This window comes from Diospyros lotus, chromosome 14 (genome assembly GCF_014633365.1).
Source record: "Diospyros lotus cultivar Yz01 chromosome 14, ASM1463336v1, whole genome shotgun sequence".
Taxonomy (NCBI): domain Eukaryota; kingdom Viridiplantae; phylum Streptophyta; class Magnoliopsida; order Ericales; family Ebenaceae; genus Diospyros; species Diospyros lotus.
In genome coordinates this window covers 2,721,383-2,749,137 of record NC_068351.1, presented here as the reverse complement: position 1 = coordinate 2,749,137, position 27,755 = coordinate 2,721,383, and the positions used below count along the sequence as shown (strand labels likewise).

Below are 27,755 nucleotides of genomic sequence, written 5' to 3'. Positions count from 1 at the left end.
ATTTGGATTTTGGTTTAAGAAAATACGTGTTTTGTATAGAAAACCTAACCCGACGAGCGCGAACAGTACACCGGAAAGGTAAACTGTCAAGGTGAGTGGTTTATGCATGCTTCTTGCTTCCTCTTGATCACTCTTGATTTCATTTGTGGATAGTTTGTTGCTTACGTCTCATGTTTTCTTTATTTCGAGCATATCCTTTTTATTTTGTTGCATTGGGTTTGAACACGATAATCTTCGTGTGTGGCTTGTGACTTGCATATCATATTTTTTCTACTTTTTCATATATCTTGTCGTCTTGGTGACTATGGCTAGTTGGTGGCTTGTCATGTGTGAACTACCATGATGGCCTGTGTAAGAGGGTTGACCACGTGGGCTTGAGTAAGGGGGCTACCTCGAGCTTGTGTAAGGGCGTTAAGGGGTCCAAACATGGCAAGTAAGGAAGTTATCTTGTGCCTGTGTAAGAAGGCCGAGAGGTTCGAACATGGCAACATCCTAGCATGGCTACCACATAGGAGGTTTTATATTAACATGATTTTGAGAGATTTCGTACTTATTTCTGCATATTTCTTGGTATAACTGCATATTACTCTCACATACATTATTTCCTTTCTTGTACCACTCACTTAGATATAACTATCTAACTTGGGTGTTTAATACCCTTGGAATATTCAACGTTTCAGATATGTCAAAACGTGATAGGTATTCCAAGTTTTAACGCAAGCAAAGACGAAGAGATGGCGGACGTTTAGTTTTCTTTTCTTGGATTCATTTGTACGAACTTGTAATCTAAAGAGTTATATTTTAATTAGCAACTACGATACATAATGAGAGAATATATGGATATGGGTGCGTTCTACAATTGTACTACAAATAACAAGAAAAAGATGTGATGTTTATATTACTTAGTGGAAATCCTAGCTAATTAGCATTATAGGTTCGATCCTTACTTCCGTTGATAAAGGATTTTCAATAACGTTTGAGATTGTTATTAGCGTATAATGAACATCATATAGTTTCATTATATATTTGAAAAATAGGGCGTTACAGAATTAAACTTGAATTCAGTAAAACTCAATTCGTTAACTTGCAAGCTATATTGATTGGAGGCTCGCAAATAGACCAATTAAAGGTTCACAATTAATTCACCAAAACAAACTTATTCATAATTATATTAATAAATTTAATTATTATTATAAATATATTATTTAAACATAAATACATATACATACATATACATACATATATCATCTTTTATTATTATGTATTAAATTTTTAGTTTAGAGGCCCTTTAAAAAACCCATCATTCATCATTAATTGTTAAATGTTTATTAATTATTAGATTTTTAGGAAAGGCACGACCTCCAATAAACCCCATTCTTTTTTACCCATTGTGTGCCCTCTCTCTCTCTCTTTATTTCCTTAGTTATTAGGCTATCTTTAGCATAGCCATCTTCAGCTTGCCAAAGCTATTTGTGGCGAGAATGTTCCAGAAATTGGACTCCAGTAGAGCTCTTTATCGTTATTTGTCTTCACTAAATTTTTGACAACCTTGAAATGCCTCATTAATGTTTGCGATTGAATTCTTCTCGCTATCTCTTCCCCACCCCCAGCTGCTCAAGGCGAGAAGAAAGAACTAGATGTGGGAGCTTTGTTCAGTTGGAGAAGATAAGTTACAGGTGACTGCAACAGTGACGTCGACGAGTAGTAGCAACAGATAACACACCAGTGATGGTGGCAGGTACGACGACAAGCAGCAGTAGCAGCAGATCTAGCGACACACACCAGATTCAACGATGGTGGCGGCAGCCACGAGCAGCATCAACAACAAGCAACGACAAGTCTTCTTCAGCAAGTCTCAACCTTAGCGAGTCTTTATCGGCGTCTTCTTTACTAGTTTGCGATTGATTTTGTATTTATTTTTATATTATATGATTGATATTGTATATTTGATTATTAATTTTATATATACATGTATTTGATTATTGATTATATGTATACGTGTGTCTGATTAATTTTTGTATTTGATTATTTATTTTATATATATATATTCAATTATTTTGTGTATTAAGTATTCAAAGAGCTTTGGATATGAAGACTAGAATCTGTTAATCAATTTTAATCAGTGGCCAACAAAATTAAAGATAACTATGTTAAATATTTTAACTGTTTTTGTATACAAAATTATACACTGGTGAAATAGAGATAACTAGTAAATATTAGTAAATTGATTTAAAAATATATTAAATATTATTAATATTTAATATCATAATATTTATTATTAAATTATAAAATAAATAATAAAATTTATAATAATTAAAAATATATGTAAGGTAAAATAAATAAAATTAAATTTTATTGATAAAAAATAAAATAAGGAGTGAAATAGAGAAGAAAATAGAGAGTGTTGTTGGAGAAGACACAATTTTTCATATAAAATTAAAATATGAAGTGAATTATTTATAATAAAATAGGGAATGGAATAAGGAAGCTTGGTTAGGCCATCTCTAACCCACTTCCCTATCACACTCTCTATTATATTATAAATAAATTACTCTCTATTTTTAACTTGTCTCAACAATTGTGCGTGCTCTAACCCACACTCTCTATTATTCTCTCTAATTCATTTATTTATTTTTATAAACTTCAATTCTATTTATTTTACTTTATTTATAATTTTAACACATATACAAAATTAATAATTAAATACACAAATTAATAACTAAATATACAAAATAATTAGACATACACATAAACAAAGTTAATAATTAAATATATAAATATACACATACATAAAATCATTATTTAAATACAAAAAAAATTTCTCAAATAATTCCGTAGAAATTCCTCGATTTGGTCCTTGTTCAGCTTGGAGAAGCTCAAAGAAGATGACCTGCTCCTTATTGTCGACACTAGATCCAACCGTCGTTCTGCTCGACGTCATTGCTGGTATCTGCTGCTGCTATTGTCTCTCCTTATCGCCACTAGCAATAGTCATTGCTGTTGCTCATTGCCAACGTCTTCTTCAAATCATATCTGCAACAAAGAGTCGTTGGAGAAATAGAGTTGATGAGCATATTTTCACTCCTCAACTCTAGCAAGCCATTTGAAGTTCAATAAAAATTTGGGAATGGAGAAGACAGATATGAAGGCCCATTAGAGATGATTTTTAACAATTTTCTCTGCAAATTTTGGCTTAGCAAGATTTACCCCATGCATCGGAGATCACCTTAGATTTTTAGTGGGGGGCGATCTCCAAGAAACTCTATTTCCATTTTGCTCTCTCTCATCTCCCCTCTCCTCCCATTCCTATCGCAGTTGTACCTTCATTTTCTTTTCCAGAGCAAGCAACAGACAACAATTAGTAGGCACATTCCCTTATTCTATTCCTTTTCTTCTCATCTTCCGACACTGCAGGGGCAGGGATGACCAACGGCTTCTCCTCCTTCACTACTCATTGGTTGTGACGTGACTGACACCTGTTATCCATCTTCCTCCTATCGGTTGACGTGCGATGACCTTCGTGCTTGCGATCGTCTGCCTTTTCCGATGAAAGCGACTGCCTACGACTGCTTATAACTCTAAGCCTTTGTCGAGTTGAACTTGAGCTCGAGAATGAACCTCGACTCGATTGCAACCCTACTCTCATCTTACTAATATACATATATAAATATTAATATATAAAAAAGGTGAAAGATATGGGCGATAAGTTATATATATATATAATAATAAATAAGGTAAGACACTTTAATTAAATAAGATGGAAGATTGGGAGTGTCATGCCCCTTATTAGTAAATACGTGAATAATTCGCACATTATATATGAATTATTTTATATTTTTATTAAAAATATTATATTAATATATTTTTAAAATATTCAGATTAATTTATGTATTTTAAATTTAAAAAATATAAAACACGTATGAATCGAATTTTTTAAAATTCGGCAGCAAAATTCGTATGCTTCAAATTACTTGTGTACGCAGTGGGCCCACTTATAATGCAAAGACTGCAGCATATGATCCCCATGCGTCCATGTGTTGCAGAGCAGAGTCAGCAGACTAAATTAAATACCTTATTTTCATGCAACTATGTTCCCAATTCCCATCTCCCATGTGCAAGCGGCACCTATTCCCATGCGGGCCATGCCATGCCCATGTTTTGTGCTACTGTGCTTCTCCCGAGTCCCCATGCAACTCACCTGCAGAGTGCAAACGGATCTCCAATTCTCAATTCTATTGATATATATATATATATATATATTTTTATTACGTGTCATCACTCACACCCATCACCAAACTCCCCCATGAATCATTACAAGAGAGGTAAAACGAGAGATATATTCAAGTGGTCAGAGTTTGAGGTTATGTCCACTAACACTTACCAAGAACCACTCTCAGAAGGAATTACTTTCCCTAGGAATCAATCTCATATTAGTAGCTTTAGCATGACTATATCTTTACAACCCCCTTCTTTACCACTTGGCTGTGCCCTGGGAGCTTTTATTGATCTATTATATTTTACTTAAGGATGCGTTTAATAGAATGAAAAATAAGGGTAAAATTTATTTTTTACTCAAATTTTAAGAAATTTTATTAAACAATTTTTTTTTTCATAAAATTCGAATTCCATTTTAGTTGAAAAAATGAAGATTTTCCATGAAATCAAGGAATTAGAATTCTTAGAAGATGAGATGAGAATTAAAATTCTATATAATTGAAATTTCATCTCACTTTCCACCCACCCCGCACCCTAAGTTCAGTCTTCATTTCATTTTTATCAACCAGAGTGAAAATATGTAATAATGTTTTGTGTTTAATTAGTTGCTTACTTATTTAATAAAAATATATTTATGTGCATATATGAATGGATCACCTTAACAATTTTCATTTGGTAATATTTGTAAAAATATAGAATTATATTTTTGTGTTTAATAAATTGTTTGCTTGTTTATCAAAAAGATATTTGTGTATATATATATATATATAATATGTCGAATTTTTATTGCCAAGTTTATTCAATTGAAATATATTAAACACAAATTAATTTTATTCCAAATTTTTTTTATAATATTTAACCGTATTTAAAATATATCAAGTCAAACTATACTTATATTTTTACCGTTTCAAATTTTTTCGATCCCGAATTGCTAACAAGGGTCATGCCTGAGACCACCCACTAAAGACTAAGATTATCCCCCCTCCCCAGGCCGTCGACACGAGACTGTGGCATGGCTAGGCGGTGCGCGGGCTGTATGGTGAGACGACGCCCCTTCATTCCTTTCCTCCTCAAGGTCAGTTCTTCACTGCGATTGCACGCGAATAAACATTTCGTGCATTTCTCGTTGGACTTGCAGTACTTGCTGCTGTTTTGCTTGGATGGAATCTTCGAGCTGGCAAATTAGCTCTGTGCCCAGTTATATATATATTTCTTCTTCATAACCTTACAGCAACACCACGTTCACTATTATCCTCCTCCACAAAACTATACATCACAACCCAGCCACTAACACGTGCTAATTTTCTGCCAGCTGGCTGGCTGGCTGGCTTATTTAAGTAATCTCATCAAAACCAATTAGCACAGCCAAATCAAACTACAATCCAATAACGATTACCATCATTCCTTCACAAATTCTTCTTCTCTAATCTCTCTCATGGAAGCACAGCCAAATCCGGTGAAGATTGTCGAGGTATGCAGAGTGGGTCCAATGGCGCCAGCCTCATCTGCGCCCAGCTCACTTCCTCTCACCGTTTTCGATCTTCTCTGGTTGAGATTTCCTCCAATCCAACGCTTGTTCTTCTACGAATTACCCTCTCATCTGGGCACGACCGCGGCTTTCTTCCAGACCGTTCTTCCAAGACTGAAACAATCGCTCTCTCTTACCCTCCAGACCTGGACTCTTCTCGCCGGAAATTTGGCATGGCCTCAGAATTCCGACAAACCTGTAATCCAATGCTCTGACGGCGATGCTGTCTCGCTCACCGTAGCCGAGTCCGGAGCCGATTTCCGCCATCTCTCCGACAAATCCAGCTTCCGTGAAGCGACAGAGTACCATTCTCATCTACCAGAGCTTCCATCTTCTCACGCGAGAGTTCCAGCTCTGGCTTTGCAAGTCACTCTGTTCCCGAACTCGGGGTTTTCCGTTGGTTACAGTTCGCACCACGATGTGGTGAACGGGAAGACCGCAACCATGTTCATGAATTCATGGGCTTCGATTTGTTCGTCTTCTAATTCCATGGTGGATCAGCCATTCTATGGCCGGGCCTTTCTCTCTGAGGATCAAGAAAAAGCTATTCTAACTAGGGTGCTGAATCAAGGCGGACCAAACAACAAGAGTCTCATGCTCATGGACCTGAAATCTCCGGGCGATGCCGCCTTTGTCACATTCCAACTCACACGTGCCAACATAGAGATACCCTCAAGAACTGGGTACCCTTGGATTAATTGAGCAATAAAATATTCATTGTTTCAAATGATCACATGTCTATTCCAACATTATCAGAGCCTCCTTAGTTTTTGTTTTGAGCCCTCTAATCCCTATTCATTCTAACAGGTCCGAACCAGACTGGAGAGGAATCAGCAGACCGATGTTCATTTGTCAAACTTCACAGCAATCAGTGCTTTCGTTTGGGTTTGTTTAATCAAGCTCCGTGGAATGCGAGGAGATGAGAAGGCTCAGCTTCTGATCGCTGCGGATTGCAGGGCTCGATTAGACCCTCCTTTGCCTTCAACATATTTCGGGAACTGCGTTGTGGGTTGCTGTGCAACCGCAGATGTGGATGGTCTGCTGGGAGAAGATGGAGTGGCCATGGCAGCCAAAGTAATCGGTGAAGCCGTAGATGATCTGAAACATGCAGATCTGAAAGCAGCCCAAGATCTTATATTTGGTAGATCATCATCTCCGATATCAGTAGATGAAGTTTTCACCATTGCAGGGTCACCTCGGTTTGAGTTCTACAAGGTCGATTTTGGGTGGGGGAGACCGAGGAAAGTGGAAGTGACATCCATTGACAGAACTGGAGCTTTCTCTCTTTCAGATTCAGGGGATGGCACCGCCATTGTTGAGATTGGATTAGCTCTGAAGAAAGACAAAGTAGCCGATTTTGCTACTTTGTTTGCTAGTGGCCTTGAAGCTTTTGGAAGGCCGTAGAAGTCGCATTTATATCTAAAATTAAATTAAAACTACGATGACAGCAACTCTTTTTACCAAATATAGCAACTTTCTCTCTCTCTCTCATGTGAATTTGGTATATCTATATAACAAGGGAGAATAATTTTTGAATTGTCTCAAATTATAAATCTCTCTCTCATGTGAATTTGGTATATCTATATAATAAGGGAGAACAATTTTTGAATTGTCTCAAATTATAAATATTTTGACGATTGAGATTAGTTATGATAGATTAATGGCCGTGATTAAAAATTTTTCAGCCTGACAACAATTATTAAAAATCTTATTGTCTCTCTCCCTCTGTCTTTCTTTCTCTCCCTCCCACCCACCTACTAAATTGCACGAAAATGCGTTTGGAATGCTGTTTCGGCGTTTTCGAACCGTTTCTCGTTTTGGAAACGACGAAGGCGGCCCGAAACAATTTTCGGGCCATTTTTGCAAATTACGAAACGTTTTGGGGTCGTTTCGCAATTCGCTAAAACTAAATGGAAACGCGTCTCTGATTCAAGCAACAGCGGCGAGCGGCCACGCCCAACGCATCCCCAAGGTCGACCGAACCCCCCTCATTTCCCCTCTCTCTCTTCTTCTTCTTCTTCTTTTTGGGGTTGGAGCCACGGTTCTGCCAGCGACCGAGGAAACAGGATAGGAAGTCAGATGTGATGTCGTTGGGCTTGGATATGATGGTGGAGAGGCCGCCATCGGTGAGGAGCGGGTTCGTCGGGCCGCCGACAAGGACGGGGTCGTTGTCGGCGAACTCGTTGGAGAAGGTCTTCCATTCCGAGCACACCTATCCCCGCCCGAGTGGTTGAACACCACTTCCGGTCCTCCATCGCTCTCTTGCAGTCTTGAGACTTCGAGCAGTACGCGTCGCCCATTGGATTGCAAGCTGTTCGCAAATGCGATTGAATTTGGGCGTAGACAACCAATTGGGCCATGTTTGGTTGGAGTTGTGTACGTTTTTTGAGTGTTTTATGTTCTTTATTTAATTTTTGTTTGGTATTTTGTTTTTAATTTATTTATATCAAAATAAAATTAATTTTATGGCACATTGCATATTACTGAAAATAAATTTTTATATTTAAATCATTTTTTATAATTTATTATTTTAGAAATTATATTTACAAAACTTTTCCAATATTTTTAAATTTACAGTTTACCCCGCATTTCCGTTTCCTACCTTTTTAGAAAAATACCGTTTCAACGTTTCCGTTTCGTTTCGGAAACGTATCATTTTCCGTTTCCGTGCTACCTAGCCCACCCACCCACCCACCCATCCCCGTCTCCAGGCCCCCTTATTTCTTTCTCTCTCTCCCTCCCACCCACCAATCCCTCTTTCATACACACAGGCAAACCCCATCTGTCTATCTCTATATATATACATTACAGAGAGCAATGGAGTCTTAAGCATGCAGCAAGCTGGGTACGACGGTCGGACGCACGACCAATGGCGATCGGATGCGGCGAACGGCGATGGCAGTCTGTGCGCGTAGGCAGAGGCACGGGAGGTGCCCCGCAGCAGCGAACGGCTGATGGCGGCGGTGGGGCGTTGGCCGTGCGTTGCAGGAAGAAGATGAAGGGAGAAGGAGAAAAAAATAAAAGAAAAATAAAAGAAAAGAAAAGAAATGTTGTGCTGAAAATACTTAATAGAATAATACCATGTTTTGCTGAACCAAACTTAGTTGATTATAATTTCCAGTTAATGTGCTGAAAATTCTGTTGGAAGCTTCAAAATTTGGTCAATGTCTCATTGAAAAGAGAGAATGAGAGATCCTGAAATGAAAAGTTGGTTTGTGGTTTATGCATGTATATGTTGTAAATTTGGTCAATCTCTCGTTGAACCGAACTTACTGTCTCTGTTTATCCATCTCTCTTTTTCTCTCTCACAAACCCACCCGCCCATGTCATTAGCAAGTGTAGCGACGGTGGGGGAAGGGAGGGTCGACTGTGGGTAGGGGTACGATAACCACTCACTCTCTCATTCATTGCCTATCTCTCTCTCTCTCTCTCCCTCTCTCTCACAGACCTACCTACCCACGCCATTGACAAGTGCGACAGTGGTGGGGGAATGGAGGGTCGACGGCGAGTGGAGGACAGGCAAGTGCGATGGCGGTAAAAGGGGTGGGAGGGACGACAGCAAGTGGGAGGCCTACGGGTGCGACGACCACTCACTCACTGCTTCTTTCTCCTTTTCTATTGCACCCTTTCTCCTTACTCCCTCACTTATTGCCCCCCTCTCTCTCTCTCACATACCCACTCACCCAACGCCATCGATAGTTGTGATAGCGTAAGGGGGGGAAGAGAGGGTCAACGGCGGGTGAGGGGGCATGCGGATGGGGGCGATGCGTTGCGAGGGTTGGCAGGGGCGCGATGGCAGTCTGAGATGACCTGCAGGCCCCCAACCGGCCGTTGTTGGGGGCTCCAAAGGTCCCCAATGATGGCTGATATGTATTGTTTGATATTTAATTTTTAATTTAATTTATTTAATAGAGTACTTGCTAATGTGCTTTATTATATAGATTTAGTATTTTTTTATTATAAAACGTTAACAAATATATAATAATTTTAATTTCTATTTTTTGTTTAATGTTTATAATTTTTTTTGTAATATTAACAAATATTATTATATTTTAATCTTAATATTATTTACACTATATCTTTAGACATAAATATACACTAGTATCATTATATAGCCTAAAATATATAAAATAATATACTAATATTATTTTCCTTTTATATAATATAATACATATGGCTGTTGCCTGTTGCCGTTTTCACGGTCGACCCATATGGGGTCGACCCGCCTTGTCTTTTTATTTTTAGTTTTTACTTTTATCCTGTCCCTTTACACATGGCTCGTCAGTAAGCTTACAAAATTGATGCAATCGGGTACGGTCTCTACCCCATGCCTTCAACTGGCGGACGTACGAGCCTTCAACTGGCGGACGTACCCCCTGGGCTTTTCGAAAGCAAGTACCAAAATACCAAGAAAAATGTCTTCACGATGGAGCCCAGAAGATCTGTACAGCCCTCAACGGCCCAAAAGCTGGAAAAAATCAACCCTTCCCCACCAACAAATTCCAATCCCAGCTTTACCCACCATCAAACGACTCTCTCCTACGGAAATTCAAGAACGCAGGCGCACCAGGAACCACTGTTACTATTGCGATGAAATTTACGTACCAGGACATCGCTGCAAACGACACTCCAGAATCCAGATGAACTTGAAGTTTCACTTCATGCGATGACAGGAGCCTCGACTTCGCAAACGATGCGGGTGCAAGCCCACATACAGGGTCGTCCTCTGATGGAGTTCATTGAGGCCGGAAGTTCCCATAGCATCATATACAAAGCTTGGGTGTCACCATGCTGCATGAGGAGTGAGGAAAGCGAGTGCCTGAAGGTGATGGTAGCGAATGGTGAGAAGATTCAATGTATGGGACGGTTTCACAGCGTCACTATCTCATCTGGCTGCAAGGTTGTGAATTTCCAGTAGAATTTTGGGTCATCGAATTAGGAGGTTACGATGCTGTATTGGGTACACAATGGTTGACGTTACTACGGCCAACCAATTGTGTGGGCTTTGCACAGTTGACCATGACCTTCGAATGGCGCAGAACACAAGTTAATATATTTTTCTTTACGGGTTTAAGTGCCCTATTTTATTAATTCAATTTAATAACTATATAGGGCTGACTCTAATTCTTTATTTTGCTACTTATTAGATTATAAATAATTAACTTTTTATTTTAATTTTCAATTAAAAATTATATTTATTTCATCCACACTTTCTATTCTTTCATTTATTTAGCTCACTATTTTATTTATTTAATAATAAATTTTAATTATATTTATTTTACCTAACCTATAATTTTTACTATTATAAAAATATATTATTTAATTAATATTACAATATTAAATTTTAATAATCAAATACACACATAATAAAATTAATAATCAAATAGACAAATCAATAACCAGGTACAATATCACTCATCCAATATACAAATAAATAAAAAAAAATTAAAAATCACAAATCCAAATTTATTTGTGCAAGATGATGAACAACACGTCACTCGTTCTGGTCATGGCGATGCCTCTGTTGGTCACCGCCGTTGTCGGATTTGGTAGGTGTTGCCCCGATTTCATTTTTTGTCACATCTGCAACTTGTCTTCTTCGAGTCTGTTGGTTGTCGCGTCTGCGAATTATCTTCTCCCGCTGATTTCATCTTTTGCCACGTCTACTCTGATCTTGTCCAGCATTGAGAGGACTGTTGTGGAGAAAAGATGACAAAGGTAGCTTAGCCTAAATCGATCACCAAATCTGACGAGTGTATTGGCCTAAATCAATCGCCAAACCTGTTGAGAATAACAGCTCTACATACAAATAACATTTCCCCAAGTGTTATATATGAGACATCGTGTTATTATTGCATATTTTATATATTTCTATTAAATACTATTTTAACTTTATTAGATAGTAATGCAACTTCTATGGCCTTCCAAAAGCTTCAAGGCCACTAGCAAACATAGAAGCAAAACCTGCAACTTTATTTTTCTTCAGGGCCAATCCAATCTCAACAGCGGCGGTGCCATCCCCGGAATCTGAAAGAGAGAAAGCTCCAGTTCTGTCAATGGACGTCACCTCCACTTTCCTCGGTCTCCCCCACCCAAAATCGACCTTGTAGAACTCAAACCGAGGTGACCCTGAAATGGAGAAAACTTTATCTACCGATATCGGAGATGATGGTCTACCAAATATAAGATCTTGGGCTGCTTTGAGATCTGCATGTTTCAGATCATCTATGGCTTCACCGATTACTTTGGCTGCCATGGCCACTCCATCTTCTCCCAGCAGGCCATCCACATCTGCGGTTGGACAGCAACCCACAACGCAGTTCCCGAAATATGTTGAAGGCACAGGAGGGTCTAATCGAGCCCTGCAATCCGCAGCGAACCTAAGCTGAGCTTTCTCACCTCCTCGCATTCCATGGAGCTTGATTAAACAAACCCAAACGAAAGCACTGATTGCTGTGAAGTTTGACAAATGAACATCAGTCTGCTGATTCCTCTCCAGTCTGGCTCGTACCTGTTAGAATGAATATAGGACTCAAAACAGAAACCAAGGAGGCTCTGATAATGTTTGAATAGACATGTCATCATTTGAAACAATGAATATTTTATGGCTTAATTAATCCAAGGGTACCCAGTTCTTGAGGGTCTCTATGTTGGCACGTGTGAGTTGGAATGTGACAAAAGCGGCATCGCCCGGAGATTTCAGGTCCATGAGCATGAGACTCTTGTTGTTTGGTCCGCCTTGATCCAGCACCCTATTTAGCATAACTCTTTCTTGATCCTCAGAGAGAAAGGCCCGGCCATAGAATGGCTGATCCGCCATGGAATTAGAAGACGAACAAACCGAAGCCCATGAATTCATGAACATGGTTGCGGTCTTCCCGTCCACCACAGCGTGGTGCGCACTGTAACCAACGGAAAACCCCGAGTTCGGGAACAGAGTGACTTGCAAAGCCAGAACTGGAACTCTCGCGTGAGAAGATGGAAGATCTGGTAGATGAGAATGGTACTCTGTCGCTTCACGGAAGCTTGATTTGTCGGAGAGATGGCGGAAATCGGCTCCGGACTCGGCTACGGTGAGCGAGACAGCATCGCCGTCGGAGTATTGGATTAGCGGTTTGTCGGAACTCTGAGGCCAAGCCAAATTTCCGGCGAGAAGAGTCCAGCTCTGGAGGGTAAGAGAGAGGGATTGCTTCAATCTTGGAAGAACGGTGTCGGAGAAAGCGGCGGTGGTGCCCAGATGAGGGGGTAATTCGTAGAAGAACAAGCGTTGGGTTGGAGGAAATCTATTTATTTTAAGGGAATAGGTTAAAAACGATTGTATCTATTTATTTTGAATTAATTATGAATTCTTCTCCGCACGTCTTGTAAAAAACATAAGAGTCTAGAGCCATATATCCATAATGATGCATGTAAAGCATAAGATATGAAAACTGTTGGTCCCTTAGGGTATGACCATTGAAGAGAGGGTGAATTGAGTGATTAAAATTTTTCTCAATTTTAATAAATATTATTGATTAAAAATTTTATTGAAAAATATATTTGATAAATATAATAAATTATGTTTAAGATTAATAATAAATGTAAGCCACACGATATAAGAAAAATAAATAATATGAACTACAATATAATTTATAGTGATTCGGTATTTTCACACACACCTAATCTACTCTTCCAAAGTTTAACCACCATTGGGGTTCCACTAAATCAAAATCACCAAGATTTTCACACTAGCTAACATTGGAAACTAGATACACACTTAAGCTGTGTTTGATTGCATTACCTAGAATTGCCTAGAAAACAAAAACCACCCCACCCCTTTGAAAAATGAATTTCATGGAAAGAACCTTTAAATGCTTGTACCATACATATTTTTTCATAGAAAAATTAAAAGTGTTTGATTATTTTCCATAAAAAATGTGTAATAATTATATATTTTCCATGGTAAATGTGTGTAATCAAACACACTCTTAGATTACAATAGGTTCTAGGCAACCACTATACCAAGGTTTTCTCCCTATCTTACCTTGGAAATTAGATTCACCTAGATTTTAACGAATCTAAGATACTTATACAATCTTCAATAATAACTTAAATGTTTATAAATAATTTATCCACACTTTGACACAAATAAGCAATTAAGAACAAATTATACAAGATAATAATATTTAAATAAATAAATAAATTTGTAATCTCAAATAGAGAAGTTGAGATTTGTCGTAGAAGACTTGAAAAACTTTTCTCATTTTGCCTTATGGCTTTTCGGTGGATGTGCAATAATATTTCAAGAGTCTCGGGTTGTTTGGATGTTTTATTTGAGAGCGTTTGAGAGCTTTCAGGTGTTTTGGATATATAATTGGATACTCAAAAAATGAGTTTGAGGGGGGGGTATTTATAAACATTTTAGCCAATAAAAAAGGGTTAATATGAAGTTTGAAATTCAAAAAATGTTTAGACATTCTCAAACAACAAGAAAATATATCTCACCTTTAATTCAAAATAAATTTACTTTTTAAACGAGATATCAAGATTTGAAAATTCAAATATAAACTTTTAAGACATAAATGATTAAAATAAGAAATATATGTCTAAAAACAATCTCCTTTAATTCAAAATACATTTACTTTTTGTATGAGTAAGAAAAAATATGTCTAAAAATAATTCTGATTTAATTCAAAATTTAAAAATTCAAATATAAGCTTTTGAGACATAAATGATTAAAACAAGAAAACATGTCTAAAAATAATTATCCTTTAATTCAAAATTTGAAAATTCAAATATAAAATTTTGAGACATAAATGATTAAAACAAGAAAATATATCTAAAAATAATTATCTTTTAATTCAAAAATAAATTTACTTTTTTGTATGAGTAAGAAAAAATATTTATATCATAAAAATACTTTTGTTAATCATCAAAACTTAATTAATATGAACAAGTTGGTACAACAAAAATTTTTCAGATTGCTATAATTTCATGATATATAATCGATAATTAGGGGTGTGCAAATGGTCAGTCATATTTTTATAATTCCATGATATGTAACTAATAATTAGAGGTGTGCAAATGGTTGGTTTGATTAACGAATCGATTAAAATCTATTAATTGATTAAAGCAAATCGAGAAGTAAAATCGAATTAAACTGACAAATTAACCCAAAAAATTGAACTAATCGATAACCAAAAAATTGAACTCAAACCGTATAAATCAAATTGAACCGATTAAATTGATAAAAGATAAAAAAAATTAAAAAAAACTAAAGTAATCGATAGAAAAATAAATCAATCAAAGAAAATGACATTGTTTTATAAATAAAAAAATAATGTCGTTTTAAAGTTCAATCGGTTTGGTTAGTTCGATTCTTTTAATTAAAAGATTGAATCGAAAATTAAAAATTGAACTTTTAAAAAAAATTAATTGAATCGAACTGATGTAAGAAAAAAATCGAATCGAAGTGACAAATTTAATTTATTTGGTTTGATTAATTTGAGTAAACTGAACATTTGGTGTCACTTACCAATAACAACAACAAAAAAAATCAAACCTTAATCCCATCAAAATTCATGGTATATGCCCCCGGGAAACTCTCAATCCCCAAAATCAAAGAAAGGGAAGAAAAGGACTTTGGTCTAATGATGTGATTATAATCTATCTAAAGCAAATTAAAAATTAGTTAAATTATTTCTAACATGAAAAAATGTCAAATAAATTAGCATTGATTCTGTACAATAAAACAATGGAGTCATTAACTTACTAAATAGTAATATGGTTAATTATACAACATGCCACGGTGGTTGGACTTTGATAAATTAATTTATTAACTAATGGAGACTATTAGGGCCAGTTTAATTACAGAAAATATAATTAACTTGACTCGACTTATTTGTTAGTCTAGATAGAAGGAGCAAGTCAAGGTTGCCACGCATATTAATATATATGTAGTTACACGTGTGTGTCTGCGTAAACGCGTGCAAGTGTGTGTGTATAGTGGAAGGGAGGAAGGAAGCCGCACACACCTTTATATAATTTGATACATACATATGGGCCTTGCCTGTTTTCTCGGTCGACCCGCCTCTTTTTGGGGTTGACCTGCCTTTTCTTCTTATGTTTTGTTTATACTTTTCTCTTGCTTCGTTAGCAAGCTTACAAAATTGATGCAATCGGGTACGATTGAGGGTGTTTGGCTTATGGTTTGATCACTTATAAGTTATTCTTCTAATTTATAAGTTATATGACTTATTTTATTATATGTTCGTTCAAATTTAAAAGTTTAAATACTAACGAACTTATAAATTATTTTAGGAACTTATTCAATAAGTTGCTCTCTTACTTTTTTCAAATAAGCTCTTGACATCTTATTTTATTAACCAAATAAATGATAAATTTACCCCTAAACAAAACACATATTCTCGATCTATATATAATAGTCTAGGCAATCACCTTCAAAGGTTTACCTAACCATCACAAATAAGTCCAGGACTCATTTTTAAACAGACCGATGTGGGATTTGCATTCTACAATAACACACACCATCCCCTCTTGGGGGTGTAGTGCCCCTACTGCGCGACCCCATCATAGCCAGACCCGAGAGTCGGTTTTGATACCAACTGTAATAGCTTGAGCAACCACATTCAAAAGGTGACTGTCCAGTTAGCACAAATAAGCCTAGGACTCCTCCCATTCCCAAGCGGACTGATGTGAGATTTACACGCTACAGTAACACACGTCATTCCCCTTTTGGGGGTGCAATGTCCCCACTACACAACCCTACCATCGCCGGACCCGAGAATTGACTCTAATACCAACAGTAACAGTTTGGATAACCATTTTCAAAGGTAAGTTGCCCAACTAGCACAAATAAGCCCAAGACTCCATCCCCTAAGCAAATCGATGTGGCATTCGCAACACATGCCATCCCTTCTCTAGCGGTGCAACACATGGATTTTCCATGGGGTCACCCATCCTAATATTGCTCTCACCCAAACATGCTTAACTTTAGAATTCTGATGGGATCCGATGCATTAGTGATGGTATGTTTGCACCCACATCGGTCTACTTGAGGGGAGTCCTAGGCTTATTTGAGTCGATTGGGCCATCATCTTTGAGGATGTTGGTCCAGACTGTTACAGTTGGTATTAGAGTCGACTCCTGGATTCAGCGATGGTGGGGTCGTGCAGTGGGAACACTGTATCTTCAAAAGGAGGTGGCGTGTGTGTACTGTAGTGTGCGAATTCCACATCGGTCCGCTTGGGGGGAGTCCTGAGCTTATTTGTGTTGGCTGGGCAATCACCACATACCTTTTGAAGGTGGTTGCCCATGCTGTTACATTATACCATTTTTTTCATCCCTTTGCCTTCTCTGTCGCTGCAGCTTCCAATCTCTATCGTAGCCTTTTCCACGTCTGTCGTGGTCATTTACCTCTTCCATGATCGTTCTCGTCGTCCCTTATCCAATGTCATCCTCCATCTTCCTCCATCGCTATTGGCCCAGCCCGTCACCTCTAACCCATTGTCGTCGCCTCCATCTTAGCCATTGTTGCCTTCATCACCGCCTCATCTCTCTGTCGTCGTCGCCGCCATACCCTTCTCCGTTCTCTCTATATATATGTTTTGGGTATTTCCCGGACCTCTTCTTATGGGATGGACTCAACCCCGCGGGCTGGTCCAATCTCTTGAAACCCAATAGCACTAAGGTCGAGTTCGTCAGAACAAGGTCACACGTCGCTGAGAGCCGAGCTCAGACCGCGGAACTAAGCGAGCTCTCAACGATGATTCCAGTTTGTTGGCCTAACCGGGCGAGCTCCTAGTGATACTTCCAGCTCTCTAACCTAACTGTTCAGGTCGCATAATAAGAAGACCACAAGACAATCAAAGAACAATCATAGACTAGACATTACTTTGGTTGGGTCGTCTGGGCCCGATCAAGCCCCACAATCTCAGCCCATCTCCTGGCCCATGTCGATCCCATCCTGACCCTGTATCAGCCTACAACAACATCATTCTAGCCTCTACTTGGTATCTACACGCCCGCCTTAGATCACATCCTCAATAATGGCATATCACATCCTCATTAATGGCGAATCTCATCCTCATTAATGGCGGATCTCATCCACATTAATGAGAGTCCCGTCGACACACAGCCACCTGGGTACCTTCACCGACGCCAAATACTCAGTCCCATCACCTGCAAAATGCATGACGCATGTAGAGAAGAGGATATCTCCTCCTCTTATATGAGCTAGCACTGGGGAGAGCAAATGGTATGTTTTTTTCCTCTGACTTACTGATACATGGCCTTGACTTTACTCTCTTACTGATTGGAGCGTCAGAGTGCTTGCAGGTGCCGGCCGCCGAAACACCGGCAGAACCACGTAAAACTCCTTGGTGTGCTTTCTCTTCTCCCATTTCGTGTTTATTTCCTCAAGACGGGCGAACAAATCACGGTCGACCAATTCCCAACGTCGACAATATATAACACATATTAATGTATATTGTATTAATATATTTAACATTTTTATAAATTAACATTAAATTTAAACATAAATATTAGATTAATATATTTTTTTAATAATTATATATAATTTATTAACATTTATTGTTATGAATTTTATTTATATTATTTAACAACATATCTATTTTTGTCTTTTCATTAAGTTAGAATAATTTATCAATTTTTTTAAGCTAAACATATAATTATATAAATAATAATTTAAAATACATTTATCCAAATATATTATCAATTTAAATGTTATATAACTTTTAAATTTTAAACAACTTATAAGCTATAAAAATAAACGGTAAGCCATACAGCCTCGGAATACGCCGATCGAGAAGTTCGATCTTCTGCTGCCCCGCGCTGGACAGTTGACGGAAGTCCAGCAAGTAAGTTGCCATGTGAGTGGCCTCAAGGCCACCTTCGGGCGGACGTACGAGCCTTCAACTGGCGGTCTCTACCCCATGCCCAAGGTCTCGCCTGGTTTTTCGAAAGCAAGTACCAAAATACCAAGAAAACTGTCTTCACGATGGAGCCCAGAAGACCTGTAAACGGCCCAAAAGTTGGCAAAAATCAACCCTTCCCCACCACCAAATTCCAACCCCAGCTTTACCCACCATCAAACGACTCTCTCCTACGGAAATTCAAGAACGCAAGCGCACAGGAACCTCTGTTATGATTGCGATGAAGATTACATACCAGGACATCGCTGCAAACGACACTCCAGAATCCAGATGAACTTGAAGTTTCACTTCATGCGATGAAAGGAGCCTCGACTTCCCAAACGATGCGGGTGCAAGCCCACATACAGGGTCGTCCTCTGATGGAGTTAATTGAGGCCGGAAGTTCCCATAGCATCATAAACAAAGCTTGGGTGTCACCATGCTGCATGAGGAGTGAGGAAAGCGAGTGCCTGAAGGTGATGGTATCGAATTAGGAGGTTACGATGCTGTATTGGGTACACAATGGTTGAAGTTACTAGGGCCAACCAATTGTGTGGGATTTTGCACAGTTGACCATGACCCTTCCAATGGGGCGGAACACAAGTCCAATTGAATGGGGGTTGGACCACGACTGCCAGTTAGGATTGAGCAGAAGTTCGATTCTTTAATAGTCAGTTAGCGAGAAATTCGATTATTAAGTATCAGTTCAATTTTTTATTGCCCCTTTAACTGAACTAATTGAAGCAATGGTCGATTCGGTCCTTCCTTCTGCCCCGCGCAGCGCCTGCAGCTCTAGTTCCCTATTTTTAACTTTACATTATTTAACTAGCAATAATAGCAACTTGAGGCAGCCGGCAATTGACGTTGCCTACTCTTATTTGGGATTATAATCTTTCTTTATTACACTGTCCTCTCACTAGGCCCTTGGGACAAGAGCTGTTTATTATAATAAATCTTTTCTTACGAAGTTGTTTGGTCAAGCCTCTAAATTATTAGCTTTTTTGCTGTCATTCATTCATATAACATTATAAATATATATATATATATATATATAGGCGCCAGGGGGGGGAAGGACTCTGGCCGGGATGTTCAGGTCTCACAATATCTCCTTAGAGCATCTCCAATGTTCGCACCAAATTTGTATCGACTCCAATATACGCAACACCAAATTAGTGTAATTATTTTATAAATAATTTTTTAATTAGTATTAATTAATTTATTTAACTTAGCATCATATTATTCAAAATAATGAGTCCCATTTTATAAAAAAATTAATAAGTACTCTCATAATTTTTTTACAAAATATGTTATTCTAATTCATTTTCCAACTAATTTTTTAATTAATTATTTTCACCTAACTTTTATCAAACTAATTATTTACCCATCCCATTTTTTCAACTAATATTTTAAATCAAACAAACTATTTTTCCCATAAATGTTTTTTTATTTTAAACTTTTTTTTTATTTTCATCATGTATTTTTAATTTAAGTTAATGAAAATGCTATTATTTTTTGTTATATTATTGAGTTTTTGCATTAAGAATATTTTCTTTCTATCAAGTAATTATTGAAATAAAATTTTTTTATACACATAAATAAAATTAGTTCATTTTATATTAACATGGTATTTATAAAATATATTCAATATTTTAAAATATATTCAAAATTATACTATTTTATAGATCTTAATAAAATATATCCATTGATATATTTTTTCTAATAGTTTAATTTATATTTTTAATTATTAATTAAAATATATAAATATAATAAAAATAATAAAGAATATAAAGAGAATAATTTGTTTTAAAGTTATAGTAAAAGAGTCAAAATTGAAAATAAAATTAAAAAAATAAATTTAGTATTGGTGAATAATATAGCACCTAATTTGGTATTGAAATTTGTGCCAATATCAAATTGGTGTATCATTATAGATGATTTTAACACCAAGGTGAGCACCAGTATGGTTTTCCATTGGGGATGCTCTTACTCCCTGGCTTTTCCAAGAAGCCTGCAGACCTGCTCACCTAAGTGCAGTGCAGCCCTGCTCCTCTCTCAATTGTCAATTGTGCTTTCAATTGTTTTTTAAAGAAGTTATTTGAACTACATTTCCAATTTTTAACGTGTAATTGTATTTGAGTCATGTTACATGTACATCATTTTTGTACATTTTGGACTACATAAAGAGTATTATGACGAAAATATCCTGCATCTTTCCATGCGTCTTTATGCGCTTCAGAGGAATATTTTTGTTATTGATACACTTTTATATAGTTTAAGATATACACAAAAGTGTACCAATACAAAAGACAAATACAAATGACCGAGAATAAAGAGGAAAATAAAAGAGAAAGAGTTGGAGAGATGGAGACAAAAGGTTAACTAGTCAAGTGAAGAGCCGAAGTTGAAGGGTTGGTCCTTTGTTTTTGTCTCTTATTTGCTCAGCCCTTCGTCTTTAGTCCTCCTTTGTCTCCTTTCGAGACTAACGTGGACATTGATCTAACATTTCTTACTCTTTCTGATTTGCACACCACTGTATTAGTCTAAGAATTTTGATTATTTTATTTGATTTGATATTATTAATCGAAAAACTAAACAGAACCAACAATCCAATTTTCCTTTATTAGGTTTGATTTAATTTTTTTGGGTAGGGATTTCAGTTTTCTCACTGCAATTCAAAATTTTATTAGGTTTGATTTGATTTTTTTGGGTAAGAATTTCAGTTTTGTCACTGCAATTCAAAATTTGATTAGTTTTGATAATTTGATCACTTTAGTTCGATTATATATCTTAATTTGATTTGATTTAATTAATATTTTTTAATCGATTCAATTCGATTATAATTCCTATGACCTCGGCTGTAAAAGGAATAAGAAGACGATGAGATTTGTTGTCAAAAATAATCAATTGGTGCTCCTTTTTCTTTCGGGTGTAAGTGTCCCATCTTATAAATTTAAATTCACTAAATATATAATACATTAAAATTGATAATAGCAACTCTATATACAAATAACATTTCGCCAAGTGTTATTATTGCATATTTTATATATTTCTGTTAAATACTATTTTAACTTTAGATAGTAATGCAACTTCTATGGCCTTCCAAAAGCTTCAAGGCCACTAGCAAACAAAGAAGCAAAACCTGCAACTTTGTCTTTCTTCGGAGCGAATCCAATCTCAACAACGGCGGTGCCATCCCCAGAATCTGAAAGAGAGAAAGCTCCAGTTCTGTCAATGGATGTCATCTCCACTTTCCTCGGTCTCCCCCACCCAAAATCGACCTTGTAGAATTCAAACCGAGGTGACCCTGCAATGGTGAAAACTTCATCTACTGATATCGGAGATGATGATCTACCAAATATAAGATCTTGGGCTGCTTTCAGATCTGCATGTTTCATATCATCTACGGCTTCACCGATTATTTTGGCTGCCATGGCCACTCCATCTTCTCCCAGCAGGCCATCCACATCTGCGGTTGCACAGCAAGCCACAACGCAGTTCCCGAAATATGTTGAAGGCACAGGAGGGTCTAATCGAGCCCTGCAATCCGCAGCGAACAGAAGCTGAGCTTTCTCATCTCCTCGCATTCCACGGAGCTTGATTAAACAAACCCAAACGAAAGCACTGATTGCTGTGAAGTTTGACACATGAACATCAGTCTGCTGATTCCTCTCCAGTCTGGTTCGGACCTGTTAGAATGAATAGGGATTAGAGGGCTCAAAACAAAAACCAAGGAGGCTCTGATAATGTTGGAATAGACATGTGATCATTTGAAACAATGAATATTTTATTGCTCAATTAATCCAAGGGTACCCAGTTCTTGAGGGTCTCTATGTTGGCACGTGTGAGTTGGAATGTGACAAAGGCGGCATCGCCCGGAGATTTCAGGTCCATGAGCATGAGACTCTTGTTGTTTGGTCCGCCGTGATTCAGCACCCTATTTAGCATAGCTCTTTCTAGATCCTCAGAGAGAAAGGCCCGGCCATAGAATGGCTGATCCGCCATGGAATTAGAAGACGAACAAATCGAAGCCCACGAATTCATGAACATGGTTGCCGTCTTCCCGTCCACCACAGCGTGGTGCGCACTATAACCAACGGAAAACCCCGAGTTCGGGAAAAGAGTGACTTGCAAAGCCAGAACTGAAACTCTCGTGTGAGAAGATGGAAGATCTGGTAGATGAGAATGGTACTCTGTCGCTTCACGGAAGCTGGATTTGTCGGAGAGATGGCGGAAATCGGCTCCGGACTCGGCTACGGTGAGCGAGACAGCATCGCCGTCGGAGTATTGGATTAGCGGTTTGTCGGAACTCTGAGGCCAAGCCAAATTTCCGGCGAGAAGAGTCCAGGTCTGGAGGGTAAGAGAGAGGGATTGCTTCAATCTTGGAAGAACGGTGTCGGAGAAAGCTGCGGTCGTGCCCAGATGAGGGGGTAATTCGTAGAAGAACAAGCGTTGGGTTGGAGGAAATCTCAACCAGTTAAGATCGAAAACGGTGAGAGGAAGTGAGCTGGGCGCAGATGAGGCCGGCGCCATTGGACCGACTCTGCATACCTCAACAATCTTCACTGGATTTGGCGGTGCTTCCATGAGAGAGAAGAAGAATTTGTGGAGGAACGATGGTAATTGGTCTTGGTGAGATACGTAATCCAACTTCTGTTTTGTAGGGGATAAGATTATGGGAAAATTCTATGCTTAATCCATGGTCCCACTCGTGGATTGGGCCAATGAGAAGACGACGTATCAATTTGGCAGACACCAAAAAAGAAAATTAAATTTGCTTTGGTCAATGGTCCCTTTAATCAAAGAGAGAGAAAAAAGGAATCATTAACTTACTAAATAGCAATATAGTTAATTATACAACATGACTCCATTATTACACTCTGTTGTGTCATAGGTATAACCTATTAAAAGCCAAATAAGTCTAAAAACTCAAAATATCTTTTTAGACTAAAACGTATAAATTTTTTATATGTGATGATTCCGCACAAAGAGCAAACACGATAAGTTTGACATTTAAAAATTATTTTAAATATTTCAAAAAAAAAGATAGATAATTATCTAATTATCTATAGATAATTATCTATAGCTAATTCTAATTATAAAATGATTATGAAATATTTAGATAAGTATCATCCCTAAGAAATTATATCCCTAAAAAGGGCAAGATAAACACCATCCATCAAGATAAGCGTTATCTATAAAAAATCACAATCCAATTATGTCGACGTTTGATTTCGGCCGACCGTGATTCGTTTTGGGCCGCGGTGAGTCAATCCAAAAATACCGAGAAGGAAGGAAGAAAACCCCTCCCCCTGACGTTCCAAGCGTGTACACCAGAATCTTTTACGTGGTTCGGCCAGAACGATGCCTAATCCACAGCCGCCCTCCGATTATTCTCCCAGAGTGGCGGTATCTGATTATATTTTTCTTGTTCTCCTTCCTTGCCCCTCATGGTCTCCTTTATTTCCATTTTTCTTGAGGGGCTTTTACAATCTAGATAATATATAAAAATACAGTGTTTGTATAATGGGGGACAAATAGTTCTTACCGCCTTCGCAAGACCGGGAGTGGGATCCTCATTACGAGGGGCATGGGCTGTTACAGATAAAGTGATCGGACCCTACCTCTGACTTCTCAGCAGCTTTGCCGCTCATGCGAGCTGGAGGTTTTAGGCGAGTGACCTGGATGGTCCAGCGATCTGGAGGATATTTCAGGAGCTCGTTAGTCGATTGCTCCGAGCTCGTTGGGGGATTGCCGGGAGCTCGCCATACGCTCGCTTTACGAGTTCCGGATCTTTGGTGGAGTCTGGACCTTCCTTGACGAGGTCGTCCGGGCCTTTTTGACCTTGGGTGATTGGGCCGGTCTATCGGACCGAGTCTGGCCCATGCGGGGTGATATGGGAAATACATATAACATAAGCCCCCCAGTTCGCGGCACGATCTTCGTGCTGGGAACTGACGCGTGCCAGCTGTTCTTCCATCCCTCCGACTTCTGTCCAATCACCTTAAGTCTCGTCGTTCCACGCAGCACGCTTTGTCGGCAGCGCATTTAATGCGCGCCCCCTCCCCATTTCTGCGCATGATTACACTCGTGGGACCGACAAGCTGTTGTGCGGCCGCTGGATGCGGAGCATGTGATAAGTCGTCATTCGATCCGACGGTTGGGATGGACCAGGCCGTCAGTATAAATAGTGGGGAGTGTCCACCCGTTTCTTCTTTCACGCTATTTTGAAACTCCCTCAAACCTTTGCCTCCCTGCTTTCTTTTTTCTCTCTCGAGGCCTCCGTTATCGCCGTGCTTTCAGACGTCTGCCGTTCTCTTCCGGTGCTTGGTACGAGTCCCCATTCAGTCGTCAAGCGCAGCTTTTAGGTAAGTTTGTCATGACTTTCTTCTTCTTCTTGTGAGGCCGTCCACCGTTGGTTAGCCGTCGGTGGTTTCTCTGGCTTCGTCGATCAATGTCGTTCTCACTTTTGCAGACTTCTCTCGCTGCCGTGAAGCTCCGAGCTCAGTACAAGGATTTTGAAGAGCAGCTTCAGTCGGTGAGCATGTCCCGTCAGGCCGAAATAGCGAAGCTTGAGGACGAGAAGAACGCCCAAAAGGCCGAAATAACGAAGCTCTCGGGCGAGAAGAAAGATCTCCAGGTCGAGCTCCTTGCCACTCAAAAGGAGGTGGAGGGTTGCTTGACGCGTCTGAGGATGGAGATCCAGAAGAATAAAGATCTCGACGAGGAGCTTCGCAGGTCGAAGAACATGTGGGAGCAAGCCAACTCCGGGCTCACCGGCGAGCTAAATGGAGCGAAGGCGGAGTTGCGGAGGGCTGAGGAGCGACTCAAATCAACCGAGGCAGAGCTTAGGGCGGCGAAGGAGGAGCGGACACTGGCGGATGATCGTGCCGTCCGATGCGAGGAGCTTGCCAAGAGGACCATTGACGATATAAGGGCGGAGGTCGGAGAGCGGATGGACGCGGCGTGTAGGGAGACCAGATCCGACACCTGCTCGGCATTTCTGTACACCCTTTGGGTGAACCATCCTGAGATGGATTTCTCCTTCTTTGGTGCGCAGGCTGTCGAGGAGGTGGCTCGGTATGCTGCCGAGGTCGCGAAGGATGCTGAGGATGCCAGTCCCCTTGACTCGTTTTTGGTCGCAACGCAAGCCCCTCAGGTCGGGGCCGAGCTATCCGGGGTCGCCGTGGCTCAGCCTGGTGAGACTGCCAAGGAGCCTCCTGTGGAGGTTGCCGAGGTTTGCCCAGCCGGGACTGTTGAGGTCGATCTCCAGCCGACCCTACCTACTGAAGCTCGCCCTGTCGAGGTTGATTCTGCAGAACCGAACGCCCCTCTTAGCTAGGATTCCCACATGTATTTTTTTTTTTGTAATGTGAGCTTCTTCTAATAATAAAAATTGGCATTTTGTGCACGTTGCCTCAGATTTCTTCGCGAATTCAAGTTAACTCTGACGAGGCTTTGGCATGACGATTCTTGAATCATGACTTGAAAGTAACTTCTTCATGGTATAACTTGAAAATTTCTTCAACAAAGCTCCCGTATTTTTGAAAGGTTCACTGATAAGAAACTTTTGAGTATGTAACTTGATAATAAACTGTTCGAACATAGGTCCAGGTAGATCCGGAGTTTTATCAGCTCGTAGACTAACGCTCTTTAACTAGCTCGTTGATGATAGTTGTAATAATCAGCGCGAACACTCATACTTAGGCAATTTCCAGGAAACCCCGTTCGGCATATTTTGACGAAATAACGAGAGCCTTCCCGAGATATATGTAAAGTCGGATGGCCTTGTGATCTTGTCTAACATGTGGTGGCTGAGAAGCTCGCTACAGGGCGCGTGCCTGATAGGTCGCGAGTGCTTTATTTTTAGCCAAGTTAAGACGGACCTCAGCTGATAGGGTCCAATACGCAAAGTTTGCTAGGGTATGAGATTATGCCATGACCTCGGCCGGCATGTTGAGGCTTTAATAAGTTTTCAATAAATTGGGAGCGAACACTCAGGTAGGTCGCAGACCATGGCTTTAAGCCAAGATAGGAGGACCCCAGCTAGTGAAAGCGCAGCCTGTACCACCAAGTTATATGTTCAGGCGGGTCATAGAGTGACCCCAACTAACACACCATGGCTTGTTATTTCGTTAGACTTGTACGGCCCGGATATGTGTCCAGGTAGGTCGCGTTACGGCCTCAGCTAACACCCAGTGGCTTCTACAAGTTTTATTTGAACTGAAAGGGAACACCCAAGTAGGTCGCAGACCATGGCTTTAAGCCAAGATAAAAGGACCTTGGCTAGCGAACCCAAGCTCGGGGTTACTTGTGGAAATGGTTGCTCAGTAGGTTCCAAACCATGACATAAAGTCAAGATGATTGGTTCTCAGCTCGCAAACCACGACCTGAGGGAGGGACCAACGTGAATGCTCCGTTAAGCCGTTGACCGTAGCGCCGCGGCTAGGTTATTTAGGCCTCAGCCCGTAAACCATGGCTTCTCGACCCCTCGTTACGGGGGCATTCAATCGAATACCAATAAGAATAAAGTGCAATGAAAGTTCATAAATTCTGACCAGAATCATGAAAGTCATTCGTAATGAAAAAGACGGAGCATAGGCAAGAACGATTGCATTTATCTGAAGTAAGGACGAAGGTGTTCTGCGTTCCAAGCTCGTGGGAGAGGGAGACCGTCCATGTTTGCCAGATGATATGCTCCGTTATTCAAATTTTCTTTGATGATAAATGGACCTTCCCAGTTAGGACCTAAGGTGCCATCGCTTGCCGCCCGTGCTCCTGGCAGTACTAGGCGTAGTACCGGATCTCCGACGTTGTAACGTCGGATTCGGACCTTCCTGTTATAGTATCGTGCCACCCTTTGTTGATAAATGGCGATCCTCACGCGAGCTACATCTCTTGATTCCTCGAGCAGGTCCAGATTAGCCGCCAGTAGCTCGTTATTGCGATCTGGGCTGAAGGTGGCCCTTCGGTGGCTGGCCACTTTATTCTCAGCGGGGATCATAGCCTCCGACCCATACGCCATTGAGAATGGGGTTTCTCCAGTGCTGCTTCGGGCTGTTGTCCGATAGGTCCATAGCACT

General features: G+C 39.4%; 3 protein-coding genes and 1 pseudogene across 3 annotated transcripts; 1 reads left to right on the top strand and 3 right to left on the bottom strand.

The window, feature by feature from the left end:
- Positions 1-5,596: 5,596 nt before the first annotated feature.
- On the top strand, positions 5,597-7,219 carry LOC127790109 (phenolic glucoside malonyltransferase 2-like). Its single transcript, XM_052319399.1, has 2 exons — positions 5,597-6,436; positions 6,551-7,219. Exons 1-2 carry the CDS (start codon positions 5,651-5,653, stop codon positions 7,145-7,147), a joined length of 1,383 nt encoding a protein of 460 aa, XP_052175359.1. The 5' UTR covers positions 5,597-5,650; the 3' UTR covers positions 7,148-7,219.
- Positions 7,220-11,135: 3,916 nt separating this feature from the next.
- LOC127790108 (phenolic glucoside malonyltransferase 2-like) lies at positions 11,136-18,144 on the bottom strand. Its single transcript, XM_052319398.1, has 4 exons — positions 18,024-18,144; positions 17,884-17,923; positions 12,372-13,026; positions 11,136-12,254 (listed from the first exon to the last, which is right to left on the bottom strand). Exons 1-4 carry the CDS (start codon positions 18,142-18,144, stop codon positions 11,658-11,660), a joined length of 1,413 nt encoding a protein of 470 aa, XP_052175358.1. The 3' UTR covers positions 11,136-11,657.
- Positions 16,666-16,784, bottom strand: LOC127791256 (5S ribosomal RNA; annotated as a pseudogene).
- A 3,543-nt stretch (positions 18,145-21,687) lies between the features above and the next one.
- On the bottom strand, positions 21,688-23,317 carry LOC127789717 (phenolic glucoside malonyltransferase 2-like). Its single transcript, XM_052318671.1, has 2 exons — positions 22,486-23,317; positions 21,688-22,361 (listed from the first exon to the last, which is right to left on the bottom strand). Exons 1-2 carry the CDS (start codon positions 23,257-23,259, stop codon positions 21,765-21,767), a joined length of 1,371 nt encoding a protein of 456 aa, XP_052174631.1. The 5' UTR covers positions 23,260-23,317; the 3' UTR covers positions 21,688-21,764.
- Between the last annotated feature and the right edge of the window lie 4,438 nt (positions 23,318-27,755).

What these genes read in the sequence shown, in the direction of transcription:
- LOC127790109 (XM_052319399.1), top strand. Translation starts at nt 5,651, where the DNA reads ATGGAAGCACAGCCAAATCCGGTGAAGATTGTCGAGGTATGCAGAGTG. An exon ending in CAAGAACTGGGTACCCTTGG is followed by an intron (nt 6,437 to 6,550) that starts ATTAATTGAGCA and finishes TCATTCTAACAG; the next exon opens with GTCCGAACCAGACTGGAGAG.
- LOC127789717 (XM_052318671.1), bottom strand. Translation starts at nt 23,259, where the DNA reads ATGGAAGCACCGCCAAATCCAGTGAAGATTGTTGAGGTATGCAGAGTC. An exon ending in TAGAGACCCTCAAGAACTGG is followed by an intron (nt 22,362 to 22,485) that starts GTACCCTTGGAT and finishes TCATTCTAACAG; the next exon opens with GTCCGAACCAGACTGGAGAG.
- LOC127790108 (XM_052319398.1), bottom strand. Translation starts at nt 18,144, where the DNA reads ATGGGAGAAGAGAAAGCACACCAAGGAGTTTTACGTGGTTCTGCCGGT. An exon ending in GCGTCGGTGAAGGTACCCAG is followed by an intron (nt 13,027 to 17,883) that starts GTGGCTGTGTGT and finishes TAAAATAAATAG; the next exon opens with ATTTCCTCCAACCCAACGCT. An exon ending in TAGAGACCCTCAAGAACTGG is followed by an intron (nt 12,255 to 12,371) that starts GTACCCTTGGAT and finishes TCATTCTAACAG; the next exon opens with GTACGAGCCAGACTGGAGAG.